Source organism: Mastigoproctus giganteus, chromosome 9 (assembly GCF_048544385.1).
Source record: "Mastigoproctus giganteus isolate SK-2022 chromosome 9, ASM4854438v1, whole genome shotgun sequence".
Lineage (NCBI taxonomy): Eukaryota > Metazoa > Arthropoda > Arachnida > Uropygi > Thelyphonidae > Mastigoproctus > Mastigoproctus giganteus.
The window spans coordinates 124694814-124715496 of record NC_143583.1 but is presented as its reverse complement, the minus strand read 5'-3'; the positions used below and the strand labels follow the sequence as shown (position 1 = coordinate 124715496).

The 20683-nt window shown below is 38.4% G+C and overlaps 1 protein-coding gene across 2 annotated transcripts in view; it reads left to right on the top strand.

Moving 5' to 3' along the window:
- Window positions 1–20683, top strand: part of LOC150080704 (circadian locomoter output cycles protein kaput-like) — a 320717-nt gene that overhangs the window by 214285 nt on the left and 85749 nt on the right. For both annotated transcript variants that reach the window (XM_090381907.1, XM_090381906.1), the window contains one exon: window positions 4412–4517. In XM_090381907.1, coding sequence (XP_090238033.1) covers window positions 4418–4517 — 100 coding nt within the window. In that variant the 5' untranslated portion in view covers window positions 4412–4417. The remainder of the gene's footprint in view (window positions 1–4411; window positions 4518–20683) is intronic.

Genomic DNA, 20683 nt, shown 5'->3' with positions numbered 1-20683 from the left:
ACCGCAAAAGAGCAAATCAGCCTCTAGGCATCAGACTACAGGAGCTACTGATAACACATGACCTAAAAATAGACAACGTTGCAAACCAAGAAGGATATATAGATCCACCATGGATAAACCATACCACAGCCTATGAACTCCTCACACAAAACTGGAATAAAAATACTTTGTCAGACAGCACCTTTCAACAACTGCATGCAGCACATAGAATGCAATATAAGGCTCAGCTGGACAGGTATTTTGAACGAACAGAGGGGTGAAGTGGAAGTGGGTTTTTTTTTTTTTTTTTTTTTTGGCTGATGCTGCATAAGCTTGCTTTCTTGCATCAAATGCCTCTACTAATGCTAATGCTAATGCTAGTATCCCAATCACATACCAATATATACAGACGGATCAAAATCAGAGAACCATGTAGGAGCAGCAGCAGTATTCCCAGATATTACATTGTCACGCCAACTCCCAAAAGAATGCAGTGTCTACACTGCAGAATTAGTAGCAATTCAGATAGCCCTGGAGCATTTCAGAACCACCTACCACTTGAGAGCAGTAATATACTGTGATTCATTAAGTGTAATCTAAACCATACAAAACACAAGCAATATAACCCATCCAGTACTCTGGCAAATTAAACGGATACTAACAGACTTCACAAATAAAAAACAAGATATACGTTTCTGCTGGATACCAGGATAGAATTGCAAAATCAACCAATAACCTTCAAGAACAATATTTCACAGTTCCACATAATGACTACAAGCCAATCACTAAAAATCGCTGTCTAACCCAATGGCAAGAACTCTGGCAAAAACAAACATGGAATAAATTATATGAAATAAAACCAAAAGTTGAGCACTGGAAAACGAGCATAAGGAAATCAAGGAGAGAAGAAGTAGTTCTGACCAGATTGTGGATAGGTCATACGCATTTAACAAATGGTCATCTATTACGTGCAGAACAACCCCCAAGATGCCAAGTATGCAATACTATCCAAACAGTTAAACATATACTAATAGAATGCCCAACATATGAAAATGATTGACACCGAATTTTTTCATCATTATATAAAGGAAACCAAAACCTTGAAGATCTTATAGGTGACAAAGAACACGTGTCAGATATTTTTAGATTCATACAAACAATCAACATATACCATCTGCTGTAAATAATAGTATAATACCGCAGAAACAGTTAACCTTTCACATTCGAACAAGATTTATATAAAGAGAACATTGTATAATCAATGAACTGGCGCACTATGATCTCCGTTGTCGATGCGCCAATAAACACCAAAACAACAACAACAACATGTGTTTTCCATTTTGTTTGATAAATTTATTACATTTATTTGTAGTTTGAGTAACCTTGAATTATAAAAATCACAGAATTCAAAACTTCTTCACATTGTCAGCACACATCATATAACCCCCCCCCCCCCTTGTTCATGCAAATACAATGTGCATGGCTGGAAACTTGACAGGTTCTTGCATGCAATTACTCAGCCCAAGCCATAAGAAATTGCTTCAGAAACTATTACAGTAAAAGTTTGACTATATTTAGGAAGGTAGAAAAAATTCTGTATTTAATCCAGTCCAGTTTTTTTTTTTTTTCTGGACAAACAAAGTATGGAGACCAAATATACACAAAACACAATTAATGACTCAATTCACCATACAATCAAAAATACATAGTTTTATAGTAAACTTATTATTGCTCATGTTGAAAGTTGGTGTGTTCTTTGGTACTGCATTACAATGGGCAGTTTTCAAATTTGGGAAAGTAGTATGATGTTCTTGCTCACAAAGAGTTATCAAAATGGACATCAGTAAGTTGAGATCTGTGCTTTGATTTTATTATGTTTGTCTTTAAAAATTGATTCACACATGAATGTAAACCAAAAGGTTTTATCTTGTATGCTGCACTTTTTAAGGGAAAACACTTTTCTTGGTCAACCAGATTGCAAAAGTTTTCTTCTGTTACATAGAATTCAGAACAACGATGTTTTGAAGTTCCAAAATTTCCAGTTCTAGTTCTTTTGTCCTTGCAGAGTTTTGCAACAGATTCAGCAGTTTCTATAACCACACTTTGACAAGTAAAACAATTTACAACAAAAAATAAAATAAAATAAATAAAATAACTGCCATCAGTGCAATAGTGGTGAATTGTTAAAATATTTTTTCAAACTCCAGAAGTGTTTGAAGGTGACCAACAAATGACAACAGTTTGGAATCATTCTCATATACAATCTTTATATTTGGGAAATGCACAAGAGACTTCATCTTCATGTGTAACATCCACAATATTATTAGTTTTGCCGAATGATTTTACAGAGCCTATCATTTGAGCCACATGTTTGTCTTCAAACTCTTCCAGTAGGGGCTTAAAAAGTTGATATTGCAAAAGTGCCCATGCAAAGAGTTAATTATTTTTTAGCAATGTTCAGATGGAAGAATTTTAAGTTTCTTGGTAATAAGATAAAAGGGCCAGAAAGGATTCATCATTTTTACAGAGAGCAACAAATCAGTAATGATGCAGACAGCTTGTATAGAGGCAAGCTGATTTCCATCATATAGGTTTTAAATATTTTATAAATATTCTCACCTCACCTTTTGTTTGCCCATTAGCATTAGTAGTGACAAATGATGCAAGAAAGCAAGCTTATACAGTATCAGCCAACATTTCCCATTTCATCTATCCATTCCCTCCAATAGTTGTCTAGTTATTCCTTGAATTTATTTAAGCTATCAACACAACAACAGATGGAAGTTTGTTCAAGCAGTCATCAACCTGCTGGCTAAAGGCAAACTTCTGCCCAAACTTCTAAGTAGCTCTTCTTGTGAAGTCATTAAATACCATAGTCACCATGTTTGCCAACTGTTCAGTGTCCAATATATTTGTCAATGCATTAAATTGCAGTGAGAAGCATTGACACAGTTAAAAATCATACTTAAGTTGAATTTGCATGTCACTTGAAATTACTTGTATCCTCATTGTAACTGTGTTATTAGATAACAAGTCTTGTGTTGCCCACATAATCTCACACTTAGAAACCCCTACATAAAGGCTATCAGCACCAATTAGGAATGCTTCTTTGAACAACTTGCCATCTTGAAATGTTTTTTTCTTCTTCTTTGTGAGTAAGGGAGAAATTTTAAGGGAAGCAGTAGTGGCATTTTTAGATTTTACCATGAGTACAGTAAAAGTCAACTGCTGCCATGAGTTTTGATTCCAGTTCCTTTATTTTCTTCTTTCTTAACTAAAGATTTGAGTGAATAGTTAGCATTAAAGGAGATGTGATTAGTCTGGTAATGATGGTTGACATTATACTTCATTGGCACTGCAACCCTACTACTGCACAATGAACAAAAACACATTTACCTTTGATATGAACAAAGCAATATGTTTCTTCCCATTCAGCATTGAAATTTATAGGTCCATTGTCTCTTATTCTGTCCACTCATTTTGGGACAAAAAAGTATCATAATTTTTGTCAAAGTATCGATTTTAATTGTTTTGATGCTGTTTTTTGGTAGTTATTGTATTTACGGTTAACAGGACAGCAAATGATTCTGTAACTAGATTCTTCTCTGAAATCCATATTATTTGATGACTTTGAAGTGAAATGAAAATTGAAATTGATATGATCTCCTTTGGGGAAAGGAAAGTGTGAACTTTTTGCATTAGTTTGTCAGTATTGGTGAAATTAAAAATTAAAACAATTAAAATGAAGAGCCTAAATGCAGCACAGGCGTTCCCAGCATACACTTCCAAAAGTAGATATTGTAGTTGACAGTCAAGCAGTCTGTCAGTCACTCATGTGAAGCTTCAGGTGCTTTAATAAATTGTGAATCTATAAGTTATGATTCATAATTTATTCTCTTAAACCATTTCTTTGTACCATATTCTAGTTGAACTGTACTTGTATTGTATAATCACGGTCATTACTTTTTATCCTTTAATGTTAAACAATTTTGATTATTATATTGTTTCAGTCGTACACTACAAATTGTTAACAAATTTCAAATATCTTGGATGCATAAATATTATTAGCAGTATGGTTGGCATTATCATTAAATTGAGAGTGCCGATTTTTTTTTTTTTAGATGCTGCTATTGTTCAAATTTTTCTACAGATTTTGTCACTATCAGTATGTATAGAGGGCATTGATGTACCCATGCAGACAGTTTGATTTATACATGCCATTTGAATGGCAGGCTAATTGCAAAACATGTTTGTTATCACTGTATCCTCTGTTTAAATTATTTTTCTATTCATTGGCTAAGATTACCTTTATGCTTTTGTGTTGTTGTTGTGTAAACATCATTGTGATATTGCAGAGTTAGCTAGTACCATTCTGATTTGTATAAGTTAAACTGTAATGCATTTTGTTTTTCATATTATATATGTATTGTAGGTTGAAATGATTGGTCATTCTTTATATTCCTTCATTCATCCTGCTGATGTTGACCATGTAAGAAGCCACCTTCAGTCCATTTCATCTACATTATCTTCAAAAAATGGTATGTGCTGACTACATAATATTAAGAATGTTAATAGTTGAATTTTTATGCAATCATGAAATGTCTAAATTTGCATAACATGTAAAAAATTACTACAATTAATAATGATTTTTACCATATAACAGAAATTTTATGAAGTTAAAAAGGTAAAAGCTCTTCATTATCTATAATATGTGATCTATAGCAACTGTGCTATATTAGTCAACATTAATTTTTATAGGGTTACCATATGATATGTTTTGTTTAAAAAATAAACAAAGAAAATTTCTCTTAGCCAGATTCAAAATCTCTCCCACAACATAAACTTACATGTATATTAATTTGCCACAATAATTCACGAGAATGTGTGCTGAACATTTTAATTTACTGATTTTCTTTACTTTCAAACTTTTGTACAGGTGACCCCCGCTTAACGCTGATCATTCGTTCCGGAAAAACAGAGCGCTAAGTGAATCCGCGCTAAGCAAGCGCCGCTTTCCCATAAGGTAACATATGTATTTATGAGCTGCGGTCGGTGCCATAGGATATTTCCTAATGAATAATAAACAGTAATGAAAAGATGCACAAATGTCGGTCAAAATTATTTAATATTCAAATATTTGCACATATAAAATATTCTGCATTGCATACGTATAATTATGTGGTAACTACTTGCGTATCAAAAGTAAATTTAAAATTCCAATTAAAATAATGAATTTAATTTAATTGATAAATTTAATCATGAAAAATGTGTCGATTTTGAGTTGAACTTTGGCCCTCTTCCAAATAAACTAAAAGGGGTATTAATTTTAAATCCCCCGCAGCGTTATAACCAACAATAAAGTCAACCGATCCTTCGCCGCTTTGAAACCTGGCATGTTTTTTTCTTCTTTCAATATGAAACTTCTTTTAGGCATTCGTTTCCACAAAAGTCCTGCTTCATCTATGTTAAAAACTTGTTGAGAAGGATATCACATAATACCCCCTCTTCAATAATTTTAACAAGTTCTTTTTTGAAAGTTTCGGCTCCTTGATCTGCACTTGCGGCTTCTCCCTGGATTTTAAATCTATTCAACCAGCCCTTACCAGTTTTAAATGGTTCCACATTTTTTTTTTTAGGCGAGTTTTCTTCAGATCATCATGTAGGCTAATCTCTTTCTCTCTCTCTCTTTTTTTTAATATTTAACTTAACTGAATTCTGCATTGGAATATTATCTTCAATAAAATTAGTCTTTCCATTTCAATCCTAATAGCCGGCCTAGCCCTAGTTGCTTGCAGTGGAACAGCTATCTTTCCCGCTGCAAAAATTAATTCTTTATTTTTTCATAATTGTTCTTACAGTTAAAGTTGCAAGTCCTAAATTATGGCACACATCCGTTTGTCGTTGACCGGAATCGATTCACTTCAAAACGTCTAATTTAATTTTCAAATTCAGTCTTTTTCTTACATTTATAGTCTTCGTACTGCGCCCAGACGTTGTTGCTTTTTCATTCCTTTCAGTCATTATTAGCTCTTCGAAAATGTAACTGGGTTGGTTGAATTAATTACGATACAATGTTCAAGTAAACTTTCCGTTACGCACGATGTCTAATACTCTACTGAGTGATGACTAGACTTCGGATAAATGCATATAACGCAAATATTACAAGAAATATACTTGATCATTTTTTAAAATGTTGATCTCGGAACTACGTAACAAGTCACTGTACTGAAACTAAATTAGCGTGCGAGAAAATTTCACTGAGCGTGGGAAAATTTCTCAAGTCGGCGTGGGAAACGTTTTAATGCTGTTTTGATATTCATTTTCAAGCTATCAACTCCATCAAATGAAACGATTTCGTTAATATGTCAAAAATGTAATCTGTAAAAGAGCGTTATAGTGATCTGTGACAGCGTTATAGTCAAATACGGGTTATAATATAAGAACAGCGTTATAGCGAATCAGCGTAAAGCGAACCGCGTTATAACGGGGGCCTGCTGTAAATTATAAAATTTTTAACTTATTTATAAAGCTAGGCAAGCCCAATAGACTAAAAATAGCTGCAGGCAGGGGGGGAAAGTGATTCTTGTACTGCTTATATTGGAACATGCAGCAGCCCAGAAAGCAAGGTGCTGGGAATTTCAAGGCCTGCTGTGGGTCATCACGGAATAAGGAAATACATGGATTAGCATTAATTTATTGTTTATTTGAGCTATCAACTTCCACAACAACAGATAGAAGTTTGTTCCAGCAATCAACCACCCACTGGCCAAAGGCAAACTTCCGCACACCTATTCTGCAACCACCCTTGCTCAGTTTGAATTTATGTCCCCTGTCATGTGCATAGTCTGAGAAAGATGAAGACTCCCATCAGCATTGAGCATGCTCTATCCATTCAAAGTCTTAAATGCCTCAAATCAGATGATCAATCAAGCGCCTAGTCTCCAGAACTGAAGCCTTTCTTGGTAAGAGCAACTTTTATTCCCCTCACTAATCTCATTGCCCTCCTCTGTACTTGTTCCAGCATCTATACATCCCATTGTATAAGGCAATGGCCTAACCATTGCCTTATACAATGGGATAATCACCTCCTTATGCTTGCTAGCAAAATTCCTGTATATCATTGATTAAATCCCATGAGCTTTCCTGGCATCCTGTCTGTACTGCTCAGAGAACTTCATATCTAACTACACAATTACCTTCAGGTCTTTTCCAATTTTCACTATCATGAATGGAGTACCACAAAGTGCAGTACTTTGCACCTATCAATGTTAAACTTCAGTTGCCGTTTCTCAGCCCATATGTGTGACTTTCCTAATACTGTTGCAGTAGCATGCCATCGTTACTGTCATTAACCACCCTGCCAGCCTTTGTATCACCTACAAATTTAGATATTAATATGCCTTCATCAAGATCATTGATAAATATAGAAAGCAACAATGGGCCCAACACAAAACCCTGGGGATTCCACTAATAACATTAGTCTACGAAGAGGTGTACAGTGATTACCACTCTGTCTTCTCCCACTCAACCATCCCTTTATCCTTAGCAGCAACTTGCCCTTATTGCCACACTGTTCCAATTTGTACAACAGTCTTTTATGTTCAAGAGTATCAAAAGCCTTTCTTAAATCCAAGAATATGATATCAAAATTAATGTTTGTGACCACTTCATAGTATCCAATCAAATTGGTCGGAAAAGATTTCTCCTTAAAAAACCCATGCTGTGTCTGAAGTATAACAGCAGTCTTGTCTAGATAATCCTGCATTACTTCTTTAATCTGTGATTCAATTATTGTTTTTCTTTTCAGAAATTACACTAACAGGTCTGTAATTACTGGTGCCACCCTTTGATTCCCCATTGTGAATTGGGGGATACATTCACACATCTCCAGTCCATGGGGACGTCCCCTGAGTCCAAGGATGCTCTCATAATTATGGCTGATGGTTTTCTTACTTCCTTCACAACCTTCCTAAATATAATTGCAGGTGGTAGATGACTCTCATCAACCGGTGAAATACCACCGCTTTGCTTATTGGAGGCTAGAAGTGATGGAACCCATGTTTAGTCTCTAGAGCTACGTTCCGGTCAACTCTTCCCTATCGCTTCCATCATGCAGTATGATTGATGACTTTTGAGGTTATGATGAACATCGTGGCGAGATCCAATATTCCTTACATTTCGAGGGTACAGCTCTAAAACGGTGTTCGCAGGCCGGCCGCTAGTTAGTACACCGGACCTAACCTATTGGTAACTCTCTAGGAGGCTTCCAGATCAGCTAGTGTATAATCTTGCTACCTCTACTCTGCCAGATAGTGACTGGAGGGAGTCCGAGTAGTGTGTATGCGGGGAGCATTGTCGAGGCCACGTTATGTCAAGGATCTGGGTATATTCTTACCACATGTATGCCATATCCAAAAATTTCATTACTTCATACAGCATGTCCCACCCACTTTTTCTTACTATTGAATACTCCATGAATTGTCAAACTAATAGAGCAAGCTTATCTGCGAACAGATCTAAACCTCCCAAGGACTTCCTAATTCATTTCACAAATATACGTGGTCTCAATTCTAATCTCAAAGATGTCCATTTCCACTTGCAGTCTGCCAAACCCCATGTACTTTTACTGACAGAATCTCAGTTATCAGTTGATTCAACTACTGCTCATCTCAGATGCCCAAATTTTTCGCTGTATGATTCCTTTCGCCTCAAAGGTGGTACTTGTGCATATGTCCGTTCTGATATTCCCTGTCAGAGACTTGGCAATTTGGAATCTCCTCTCTTTGATCTTCTCTGGCTTAAAATCTCTCTACCTCATTGTGTCAAATTCATCTGTTGTCTCTACCATTCTCCCAACTCCACTAATCACTTGGAGCTCTTTGACTTCCTCTCTTTGCAACTTGACTTTCTCCAGTCCAACTTTAAAATAACAGTGAGGTAATTTTCCTTGGTGATTTTAATGTTCACAACTCCAGCTGGCTTCCGTTTTCTAGCCACACCGACCCAGCCTGTCGAGATGCTGAGGCTTTTGCAATTACTAATGACCTAGCACAGATTGTTCATTTACTTACAAGAATACCGGACAATCCTAATCATACAGCCAATACGCTCGATCTTTTTTCTCACAAACAACCCTTCTAAGTACACGGTTGAAGTTAGAGGTCCTCTAGGCACTTCAGATCACAAATTGGTGATTGTCTCTTCTCCAATGGAACCTTTATCTCATGGCTATTCCCAACCTCGTGTTGTTTGGCATTACAAGAATGCAAAATGGGATGACCTGCGAGACTTCTTTTCCTTGGTCGGATTACTGTTTCAAAACTTCTGATGTCAACGTTTGCTCAGATCGTGTCAGTGAAATTATTCTTGCAGGAATGGAATCCTTTATCCCACACTCCACTTTAAAATCTCGTCCTTTATCTAAACCTTGGTTTTCCAATAAATGTGCTAAGGCTATTCAAGAGAAGAATGTTGCATATCGTAATTGGCTTGTTTCTAATTCTTCAGTTTCATTTTCTGCCTACACCAAAGCTCGCAACAATTGTAAAGCAGTTATTAACCAGTCCAAACTAGAGTTTGAACAGGCTAAGAGTAGAAAACTTGCTTCTTGCCCTAATGGTAGCCGAGCATTCTGGTCCCTTGCCAAAGCTATTGGCCGCAACTTTTGCCCATCTCTGCTCCCACCTCTTTCAAAACCAGATGGTTCTGTTGTCATTTCAGCCAAGGATAAAGCTGACCTGCTAGCATCCCATTTTTCTTCCAGCTCATGTATTAATGATCTTGGTAAAACACCTCCCACCATTCCCAACATGGCCCCGGGTGCCAAGCGTTCCGTGGCCAAGCGATCTCAGTGCGTTTCAAAAAGCGAGCTATCTAAAGAGGTTTTGCCATTATATATATTCTGTTTATTTCCGAATACCGTTTTTCTCATTTTATACTTAAGTAGCTCTTTCGTTCTACAAGTAGTAGGCAAAGGCCCAGAAAGGAAAGAAACCTTTCTGTTTCATTTTCTTTATTACTAACACAACTAATAGCCGCTTGGTCACCTCGTGGCACTGCTCCTGCCTCCCTGTGGCGGGGCCGGTAACCTGGGTGGTAAAGACAAACCCCCAGGGCCAAAAGGAGCCGACATGGATATTAGCGACTATCCACCATTAGAGCCCTCGGGTTCGAGATCAGAAATTCCTGACAACGACCGGGACTCCAATCGTCCGAAGCGACTAAGGACGGAAAATCAGAATAATGACGTGCCAGCATTTCTTATAATGCACTCATTATCCCCGCAACCTGTTGGCAAACTATCGCCTTTTCTAATACAGAAATGTTTAGAATCGGTTTGTGGATCTCCTAAAATGGTTAAGCGTCTCCAATCTGGAGACCTTCTAATTGAAACTTCTAAGACAACTCACTCAGAGAAGCTGTTAAAATTAACATCATTTAACAGTATTCCAGTGTCAGTTACGCCCCATAACACTCTTAACACCTCTAGAGGCGTTATCAGCGAATGGGACTTACTATCAGTGTCAGAAGAAGAGATAATACAAGAACTTAGGGAACAAAAAGTGACTCATGCGCGGAGAATAATGACCAAAAAAGATGGGAACCTACTACCAACCAGGTCCGTCATTTTGACATTTAGTACTCCGACTCTTCCATCTTCTGTTAAAGCAGGTTATTTAAACTGCAAGATTCGGCCATACATCCCAAATCCCATTCGCTGCTTTAAGTGCCAGAAGTATGGCCATTCTCAGACGGCATGCCAAGGCGATGCTGTGTGTCCTATTTGTGGCTCTAAGGAGCATTCCCAAGGAGACTGTACAGCTGCCACTCCTAGTTGCCCTAACTGTAAAGGAAGCCATCCTGCCTTTTCTAAAGCATGTGACCTGTGGAAAACAGGCAAACAAATCCAGAAATATAAGGTGGAGCATAAAGTCACATACCCTGAAGCAAGGAAGCAAATACTGTTAACCATGCCTAGCCGATCATACGCATCGGCTAGGCAAATTCCCCTCTAAAAACAGCCGGTCAATTTCAACTCAAACAGATGTCTCCATAGAACCAAACATTTCATTTGCCACCTGGGCCAAAACTATGCTAACGTGCAATAAAAAATCTACAGTTAATGAAACCAGCAACACGCCAATCAGTATCCCAACTGATGCCATCTCAACTTTGCCCGAAAGAACAAAATCTGTTAGCGTTGAAAATCAAAAGACAATGAAACCATGCTATAGCAACATTCAAATGGAAGTTCAGTCAGAGGACGAAGACACAGTCCTAGAATTACATGCCAATGACACCATGGATACAGGACGCCCAACCTTTCCCAAAAATGAAAAATCAAAACTAAGCAGGCAGAAACCTCAGAAAAAACAGTCAGATCAATCTTCGTCAAATAAACCCAAGCAATGAACAAATTCCTACAATGGAACTGCAGAGGATTACGCAGTAATATAGATGACCTGAATGATTTATTCATACAAACTAATGCATTAGGAGTATGCTTACAGGAAACATTTTTATCACCAAAAGTTTCACTCAATTTCAAAAACTATACTATGTTTAGGCGAGACAGGGATTCTGACTCTTCTTCTCGTGGAGGGGTAGGTATTCTTGTCAAAACTACCATACCATCTAGACATCTCCAACTAGTAACCTCCCTAGAAGTTGTAGCGGTTCGGATAGCAATGGGAATATCATTAACTCTTGCATCTATTTATATATCACCTAATTACCCTTGTTGCCAGGCTGAACTTGACAACCTTTTAACACAACTGCCACCTCCTGTCTGTTTACTCGGTGATTTCAATGGTCACCATCCATTGTGGGGATCCTCCACTATGGATAAGAGAGGCCAATTAATTGAAACATTCCTAGATAACCATAATCTGACTGTATTAAACACTGGCTCTCCAACTCATGTTCAATTACCTACAGGTACAACCTCTGCCATAGATTTATCTATCTGTTCAGCATCTCTTTTTCCAAGTATGGAATGGTTGGTGTTGAATGATCCATTCCACAGTGACCATTTTCCCATCATCAGCTCAATTCAAACACAGGTCGTATCATGCCCGAAAGCCCGTTTATTTTGGAATTTCCACAAAGCAGACTGGAAAAACTACTCTACTTGTGTCCTACTAAACAAACAGTATGTACAGCAACAACATATTGATGACGTAACCGAACACATTACCAGCCATATATTATCAGCAGCCGAAATTTCGATTCCAAGATCCAAACAGAGCAAGCGAGTACACCAAAACCATTGGTGGAATCAAGACTGTACCATAGCGAAAGTAGAAAAAAACCGTGCTTGGAACCAATTTCGCAAATTCCCCACTACCGCCAACCTTATAGTTTACAAAAAACTGAGAGCCAAAGCAAGACAAATTAGGAAAAAAGCAAAACGTGACTCCTGGATTAAATTCGCCTCAACTATTAACAAAAATACTGACACTGGAATTATCTGGAAAAAAATACAAGCTCTGAATGGAAAATTTCTACCGTTACATTCTCCAATAATACAGTGGAATGGGCAAGACCTATCTTCTCCTACTGACATCGCAAATGCTTTTTCGATGTCAGTAGGAGAAGATAGGTCTTGTACAAACTTATGCGACTGCTTTTCAGAGAATTAAAACTAATGAAGAACGTAAAAAGTTGAACTTTTCCACTAATCTCCCACTTCCATATAACCAGCCCTTTATCATAGCTGAACTCAAAGAATCCTTGAGTAAATCTCCAAATAGTGCACCAGGACCAGACGGCATTCACTACAGAATGCTTAAACATTTGTGTGAAGCTGATCTGTACACACTATTGCTATTTTATAACAGGATCTTCTCAGAAAACACATATCCTCTCTCATGGCGTCATTCCTATATTTGTGCAATACCAAAACCAGGAAAAGATACCTCTCAAGTTCAAAATTACAGACCAATATCATTGACCAGCTGTTTGGGCAAGATCTTCGAAAGGATGGTGCATAAGAGACTCACCTGGATTCTAGACTCCCAAAATCTGCTTTCTGATCACCAATATGGCTTCCGCAAAAACAGGTCCACCCTAGATTTACTTGTCAAAATTGAATCCAACATACGTAACGCCTTCATCAGGAGACAACATTTAGTTATGGTCAACCTAGATATTCAGAAAGCATTCGACACCACATGGCGATATGGTATTATCAAAGATATGCATCAGTTAGGGTTGAGAGGCTATCTACCTCAAATTATTCAGAATTTTTTAAAGTTACGTACCTTTCAAGTCAGATATCAAAACTTCCTATCAATATCTCATATTCAAGAAGAGGGTGTCCCACAGGGTTCAATACTGAGTCCAACGCTATTTGCAGTTAGGGTCAACAATATATTGGAAGATCTTCCAAAAACTATTGAAGTATATATGTATGCAGATGACCTCACCATATCGTGCCAATCACAAAATATGAATGCCATCGAAAGGCAGTTACAGATTACGCTAAACAGAATAGAATCGTGGACTTTAAGCAATGGATACCATCTTGCTGAACAGAAATCCACTACCACTCATTTCTGCAAACTCCGGTCATTTCATCCTGATCCTGAGTTAAAGATAAAAAATGTGTTGGTTCCTCTGGTTAACACTGTCCGCTTTCTTGGCCTGGTTCTAGATAGAAAACTGAACTTTCAAGCACATGTGGCCTATCTTCGAACCATCTGCTTGAAGAAATTGAATATCCTTCGGTGTGTGTCATCCATGTCATGGGGCGCTGATCGGCATACTCTTATCCATATTTATAGAGCTCTCATCAGGTCCCGTTTGGACTACGGTTCTCCAGTGTATGACTCTGCAAGGAAGAGTACCTTAGAGCGATTAAATACCATCCAGCACAGTGCCCTTCGAGTTTCTCTAGGGGCTTTCAGAACCTCCCCAGTCCAGAGTCTTTACATTGAAGCCCATGAACCTCCCTTACACCTTCGGAGGAAAACATTGCTCTTGATGTATGCCGCAAAAATCCGCAGTCTTCCCTCTCACCCGAATTGGAGATGTCTGTACAATACTGAATGGGACTCATTGTACAACAGTAAACCAAATGAAAACAGACCTGCTGCACTTAGACTTAAAGAACTAACTGAAACGTGGAATATTGAAATCGGCAATATATATCAGGACATAACACCGCCTGATCCACCGTGGACAAATATCCCTGCAATTTTCGATGAATATTTCCAACAGTGGGGAAAGAACACCTTGTGTCCCTTCAATATTGCACAGTTACATGAAGCTCACTCTGCTTCTAATTCACAGGCCTGTAAGATCTATACCGACGGATCAAAAACTGAGACCCAAGTAGGCGCTGCGGCGATCTTTCCATCATTCACCGCTTCTGTCTCATTACCTGTAGGATGCAGTATCTTCACTGCTGAGCTTTATGCTATTAACTTGGCTCTAGGGCACATTACTCAACTTCTAATTTCGTCTGCCTTAATATACACTGACTCGCTCAGTGCTGTCTCTGCCATAAATAGTAATACCAACTCCTCTCACCCTGTAATAAAACAAATCCATTCTAAATTACTTATGTGTAATGAATCAAACCAAACTGTGACTTTCTGCTGGATTCCAGGTCATTCTGGGATAGCAGGAAATGAAAGAGCAGATCTTGCAGCCAAACAACCAGATAATTCTCTTTTGCAGACTTTTCAAACTCCATATACTGATTATAAGTATATTATCCGTAAAGCATGTTATAACAGCTGGTCATTAATCTGGAAAGGTCATCCAGGAAATAAACTGTACCAAATAAAACCGGAACCAAAACTGTGGCACTCCAGCTTCCAGAAAAGCAGACGAGAAGAAACAATTTTAGGAAGGCTCAGAATTGGGCATACTCATCTCACACACCTGTATCTATTAACTAACGACAGCGCTTCCCAATGTACATCATGTCAAGTACAACTGACCATTCGCCATTTGTTAGTGGACTGTCCCCATTTTCAAAACATCCGCTTAGACACTTTTAAATCAATTACTAATATGCAGAGATCAATAAATTTAATGCAGATTCTGGGAGATGAGCCTAATAAAAAAGAACTATTTACTTTCCTAAACCGGATAGGAATATATCATAAAATATAGTTATTTATTTCATATCCACCATTAGAAAGACACAATATGGCCCAAGTAGCCTATGTGTCGTTAAACGCAACAGCAACAACAACAACATTCCCAACATTCTCCATTCAATGCCTCCTGTGGTCTTCTGTCAAAAGGATATCAGAAGGATTTTGATGAATCTTGATGCTAAGAAAGCTCCAGGTCCTGATGGTATTTCTCCCTTGTTCTCAAAACCTGTGCTCCTGAACTTACTCCTATTCTTTGCCGCTTTTTTTTTAATTTCTTATTCCAGTGGTGTTTTTCCTTCTGCTTGGAAATTTGCTCATATCCAGCCAGTTTCTAAAAAGGGTTACAAATCCCTCCCATCCAATTATCGTCCCGTTGCAATTACTTCTACTCTTTCTAAAATAATGGAGAAATCAATTAACCGCCAACTCTTAAACTACCTAGAAACCTTCCGTCTGATCAATGATCGCCAGTATGGATTCCATCAGTGTCGATCCACTGGTGATATTCTGGCTTACGTTACCCATTTATGGACTAATTCAGTGGAAAGGTTCGGTGAAACACAAGTAGTTGCTCTTGACATCTCAAAAGCTTTTGATCGTGTTTGGCATAAAGGTCTTCTAAACAAGCTTCCATCTTATGGTTTGCCAACTGTTTTTAGTAATTGGTTATCCAGTTTTCTCTCTGATCGCTCACTCAGGGTGATGGTAGATGGCTCTCTGTCTTCTAACTTCTCCACTAATGCTGGTGTCCCCCAAGGTTCAGTTCTTTCCCCCACTCTTTTCCTCTTGTATATCAATGACCTTCTTCCATTGACTGGAAATCCTATCCATAGTTTTGCGGATGATAGCACATTGCATTCAACTTTCCATTTTGAAAAATCTTGCCCTGCTCAATCAGCTTCAACTTCTCGAAAATCTGCTACCAATTCCTTAAATGCCGATCTTCAGGTAATTCTCCAGTGGGGCAAAGACAACTTAGTTGATTTCAACCCTTCTGAAACTCAGTCTTGTCGTATATCTCGCATTTTTGCGAGATATAAGACAAGACTGAGTTTCAGTCTTGATTCTTCTACTCCTATGCTTATCTTTAGTGACACTCCGATTTCTAGGCAAAATGATATTCTCTTTTGGGGATTACCCTGACTTCTAATCTCTCTTGGCACAAGCACATTACAAATATTGCTTCCTCTGTATCTAAAAAACTTGGTTTTCTCTTTCGCTCTCAGCGTTACTTTTCTTCCAAACAGCTGCTCACTCTGTATAAATCGCAAATCCGCCGTGCCATGGAATATTGTTCCCACATATGGGTTGGTGCCCCCCAAAACCTCTCTCAGGCTTCTAGATTCCATTCAGAAGAGGGCAGTTAGGTTAATTAATGATTCATCTCTAACAGAGTCTCTCCACTCGCTTTCTCATAGACGCACTGTTTCTGCTGCATGGCTCTTCTACAGATACTTCCATGGGCACTGTTCTTCTGAATTGGCTTTTATAATTCCCGCTCTCTCTCTTTCAAAACAGTCCGAACACGTGCCGCCACCAGCCAACATCCATTTACTGTCCAACTTCAAACCCACAGAACCAACTTTTCATCTTCCTCATTTATTTATTCAACCGCCGTTTTCTGTAACAACCTTCATACATATTTCCTGAAAATTACAATCTACAGAAGTTCAAGTCCAATGTCAACAAATATCTTCTTTTGTCTTCTGAACCTTCAACCCAAGCACGGTACTAAGTACTATAGATTCTAATACCTCTCGTGTTTGGGGTTCACATAAAAAAAATAATTGGATAGATCTTATCTACCCCAGGAGTTTCTCTTCCGCTTTCCTCTCAGTTATTGTAAAATTATTTATTTCCAGTTAGAGTTTGATAACCTTCTGACCTCCACTTGCCTAAAGAATTCCTCATGTATGAATGTAGATACAAAATGCTCATTCAGTTTGTCAGATTTGATTTGATTTGATTTGATTTTTTATGGTGCATTGGCAGCTAAGGCCATAATGCGCCAAGTCAAATTTTAAAATGCTACTACACATGTTGGTAGCCAAAGCTACCACGTCAAGCAATTAATTATTGTCAAAAGATACAAAGTAAAAGTATAAAAAGTATAAACCTTAGATTCTTGTATAAAAATTAATAGATTGTAAAAAGTTAAAAACGTCGGACATATTGTCTCTGTCACCTATAATCTGACTGAGTGTAAATGGCTCAGTCACATTATTAAAAGCGGTAAAATACAAGTGTCGTGCTTCTAGAAAAACAGGATATTCTATTAAAATATGACCAACGGTTAAAATTACATTACATATCTCGCACATAGGTGGGTCATCTGCCCTCAGCAAGTAGGAATGGGTTAGATGTCTATGACCTATGCGGAGCTGAGCAAGAACAACTTCCTCTCTTCTTACCCTGCGTAGACTGGACTGCCATTGCGTAATTACAGGCTTAATGCGATGTAATTTATTTGTGGCCTGTCCGTGCCAAGAATCTTGCCATTGGGAGAGTAAATTAGAACATATTATTTGCCTGTAGTCTGTATAGGGGACTGACAGGCAATGATTATCCAGGGAAATGGCTGATTTGGCAGCGGTATCAGCTAATTCATTTCCCCGGATCCCAATGTGGCTTGGGATCCAGCAAAAGCGAATATCAAATTCTAATTCCACGAGAGAAAACAGAATCTTCCGGATCCTGGACAGGATCGGATGAGGGTTATACCTCCCCGATACTAGAGCCGGTAATACGCTCAATGAATCACAATAAACCATATACCTCTGGTAGTCGCGATTTTTAATGTGATCTGGGGCTGATTGTATTGCATGCAACTCTGCAGTATATATGCTAGTTTCTTGTGGGATCTTATAGGATAATGTTTTGTGAGGGAACACAACAGCAGATCCCACATGACATTTTAACTTTGAGCCATCTGTATAGATTGGCAGAAAGTCAGAATACTGCTGTCTATGTGATGCAAAGAGTTGCTGGTAGACAGATGGCGGTGTAGTAGCCTTCTCCCAGATCTTAAGGGAGAAGTCGCACGTTGGAAAATAAGCATGCCAGGGTGGAAAGAATTGCCTTGGTGACTGGGCAACATTGTCTACCGTCGTGTTTAGCTCATTCAGCAGCCCTTGAATGCGAATACCAAAAGGTTTGTTGGCAGTCCGACGGGTATTGTAGAGGTTTTCCCAGCGCGGCTCAAAAACGGATGGCCACGTGTGATGATCGGGCAGGGATTTTAATTTGAAGGCGTACTGTAAGGACAACTGCTTACGTCGAAGAGACAGAGATGGTTCATTTGCTTCAACGTAAAGGCTTTGGACAGGAGATGTGCGAAATGCTCCAGTGGCTGTCCGGATGTCTTGATGGTGGATTGGATCTAACCACCGAAGTGCACTATCTCTAGCAGAACCATAGACCTGAGACCCTTAGTCGAGTTTGGAATGGACAAGTGCCCAGTAGAGACGAAGAAGGGTAGCACGATCTGCGCCCCATGAGGTTGACGAAAGGGCACAAAGGATGTTAAGCCCTTTGACGCATCTTGTCCTCAGCTGACAAATATGTTGTAAAAATGTCAGCTTTTTGTCGAAAATAAGTCCAAGGAATTTGAATTCTGCTACAACTGGGATATTATTTTGCCCAAGCCTTAATTCTGGGTCAGGACAGTTTGTCAGAAATCTCAACAGGATCATCAATTGTCAAACCATCAATATTGAGTGGACCAATTTGATTCATCCCATTGCTTTTAATTTTTACGTAAGTAAAGATATCTTTGCTGTTTTTCTTTGCATCCTTTGCCATATGCAGTACTTGCCAGAGATTTCTCCTAATCTTCCTTTGCTTGCCTAATCTTGTTTGTGATTTGCTTACAGACTAGTTTATATGTACCATAAACTTCTGTGTCGCCTGATAATTTCTATGCATCCCATGCAGTTTTCTTCTCTGCTGCAAGTCTTATTATTTCATCTGACATCCATTTAGCCTAATATTTGAACAGTATTTCTTAGTTGGTACAACAAGTCTAGTAGCTTCTATGATTAATTCCTTGAACTTTCCATTTAGAGTTGGCTGATGGATAACCTCATCAGTTGGTCCCACTGTATAGAATTTAAAAACTGTCTGAGATCACTGTAGTCGTCTTTACGAAAGCAAAAACCCTTCTCTTTACCCTTGATTGTTGTTACATCTTTAAGTAAATCCCACATCAATACACTGTGATCACCGCATCTAGTGGTTCTTTTATCTGCAGATTCTTAATGTATGAATAATCACTGATGATAATCAGATGAAGAGTATTACCCCCTATGGTTGCCTCTTAAATATTCTGCTATAGAAAACAATCATCCAGTAAATCCACAAAAGTGTTGATAGTGTGTGAGTGACCAATCCACAAATTCCAGTCTATATCTGGGAAGTTAAAATCCCCATTAGAAGGCAATCTGATTTACTGGCCCACTCTATTTTTCTGTACAGCTGTTTGTTGTACTCATCACACACTGCTACTCTCAACTTTGCTTTCCCAGTGCTTATCTCACACCAAACTGACTCAACATTGTACTGGATACCCATGTCAACTGGGCCTTAGATTTTAACAGATAACCCCTCTCCCTTCTATTGTGTCTATCCTTTCTGTACACATTGTACTCCCCATATTCAAATTCTGCATCCCATTTATCTGAGTAATACCACGTCACGTCTGATATCCCAAGAATGTCCACATTTGATGTTTTGACCAACATTTAAAATTAATAAAATTTATTTACTATAGCCCCAGTATTGGTGTACATGCACCTGTTTTTATTCTTAGTTACCCTAACACAATCCATGTATTTACTTGTTCCATAATGACTCGCAGCACCTTGCATTCCAGGCTGCTACTGCTTGTTCCAGTAGAAGCAGTACAAGAATCACTTTCCTCTCTACCTGCAGTTATTGTTGATCTATTAGTCTGTGTATCCTCACCAATTTAGCAGTTTTCCTTCCCACCTAACTAACACTGCCCCCGTGGGTGGTAAGCAGTTATTGTGCATTTATAGAGCTTTTTTCTGCCCAACGACTGAGTTTTCCTCAGTTTTCTCTCGCACTTAATTACAATTTTCTGTTAAGTTGCTTTAACTTCTTAAAAGAAATAAAAAGAGAGCCCCGAAGAAGGAAAGCACCTTTTTCTCTAATTTAGCCAGCCTTACTAACTGTACTAACCTCTAAGCTTGACCACAAACCACCACTGCTCCTGCCTCCCTGTGATGGGGATGGTAACCTGGGTGGCAAAGAGAAACCTCCCAGGGCCATTATGGATAAAAATAAGTATCCACTCTTAGAGCCTTCAAACTCAAGAACAGAAATCTATGTTGATCACAATTCCAGTCATGACTTAGGAAATGATAATCCAAAGAGACAGAAGACCAATCAAATGGAGCAACCCTGCCCATCATTTTTAATTTTCCACTCCCTCACTAGTCAACCTATGAGTAAACTGTCTCCCTTCATAATACAAAAACATCTGGAAGGTATTGCAGGATCTTCTAAGACTGTTAAGAGACTGCAATCAGGAGACCTATTAGTGGAAACTACGAACCACAGGCATTCGGAGAAAC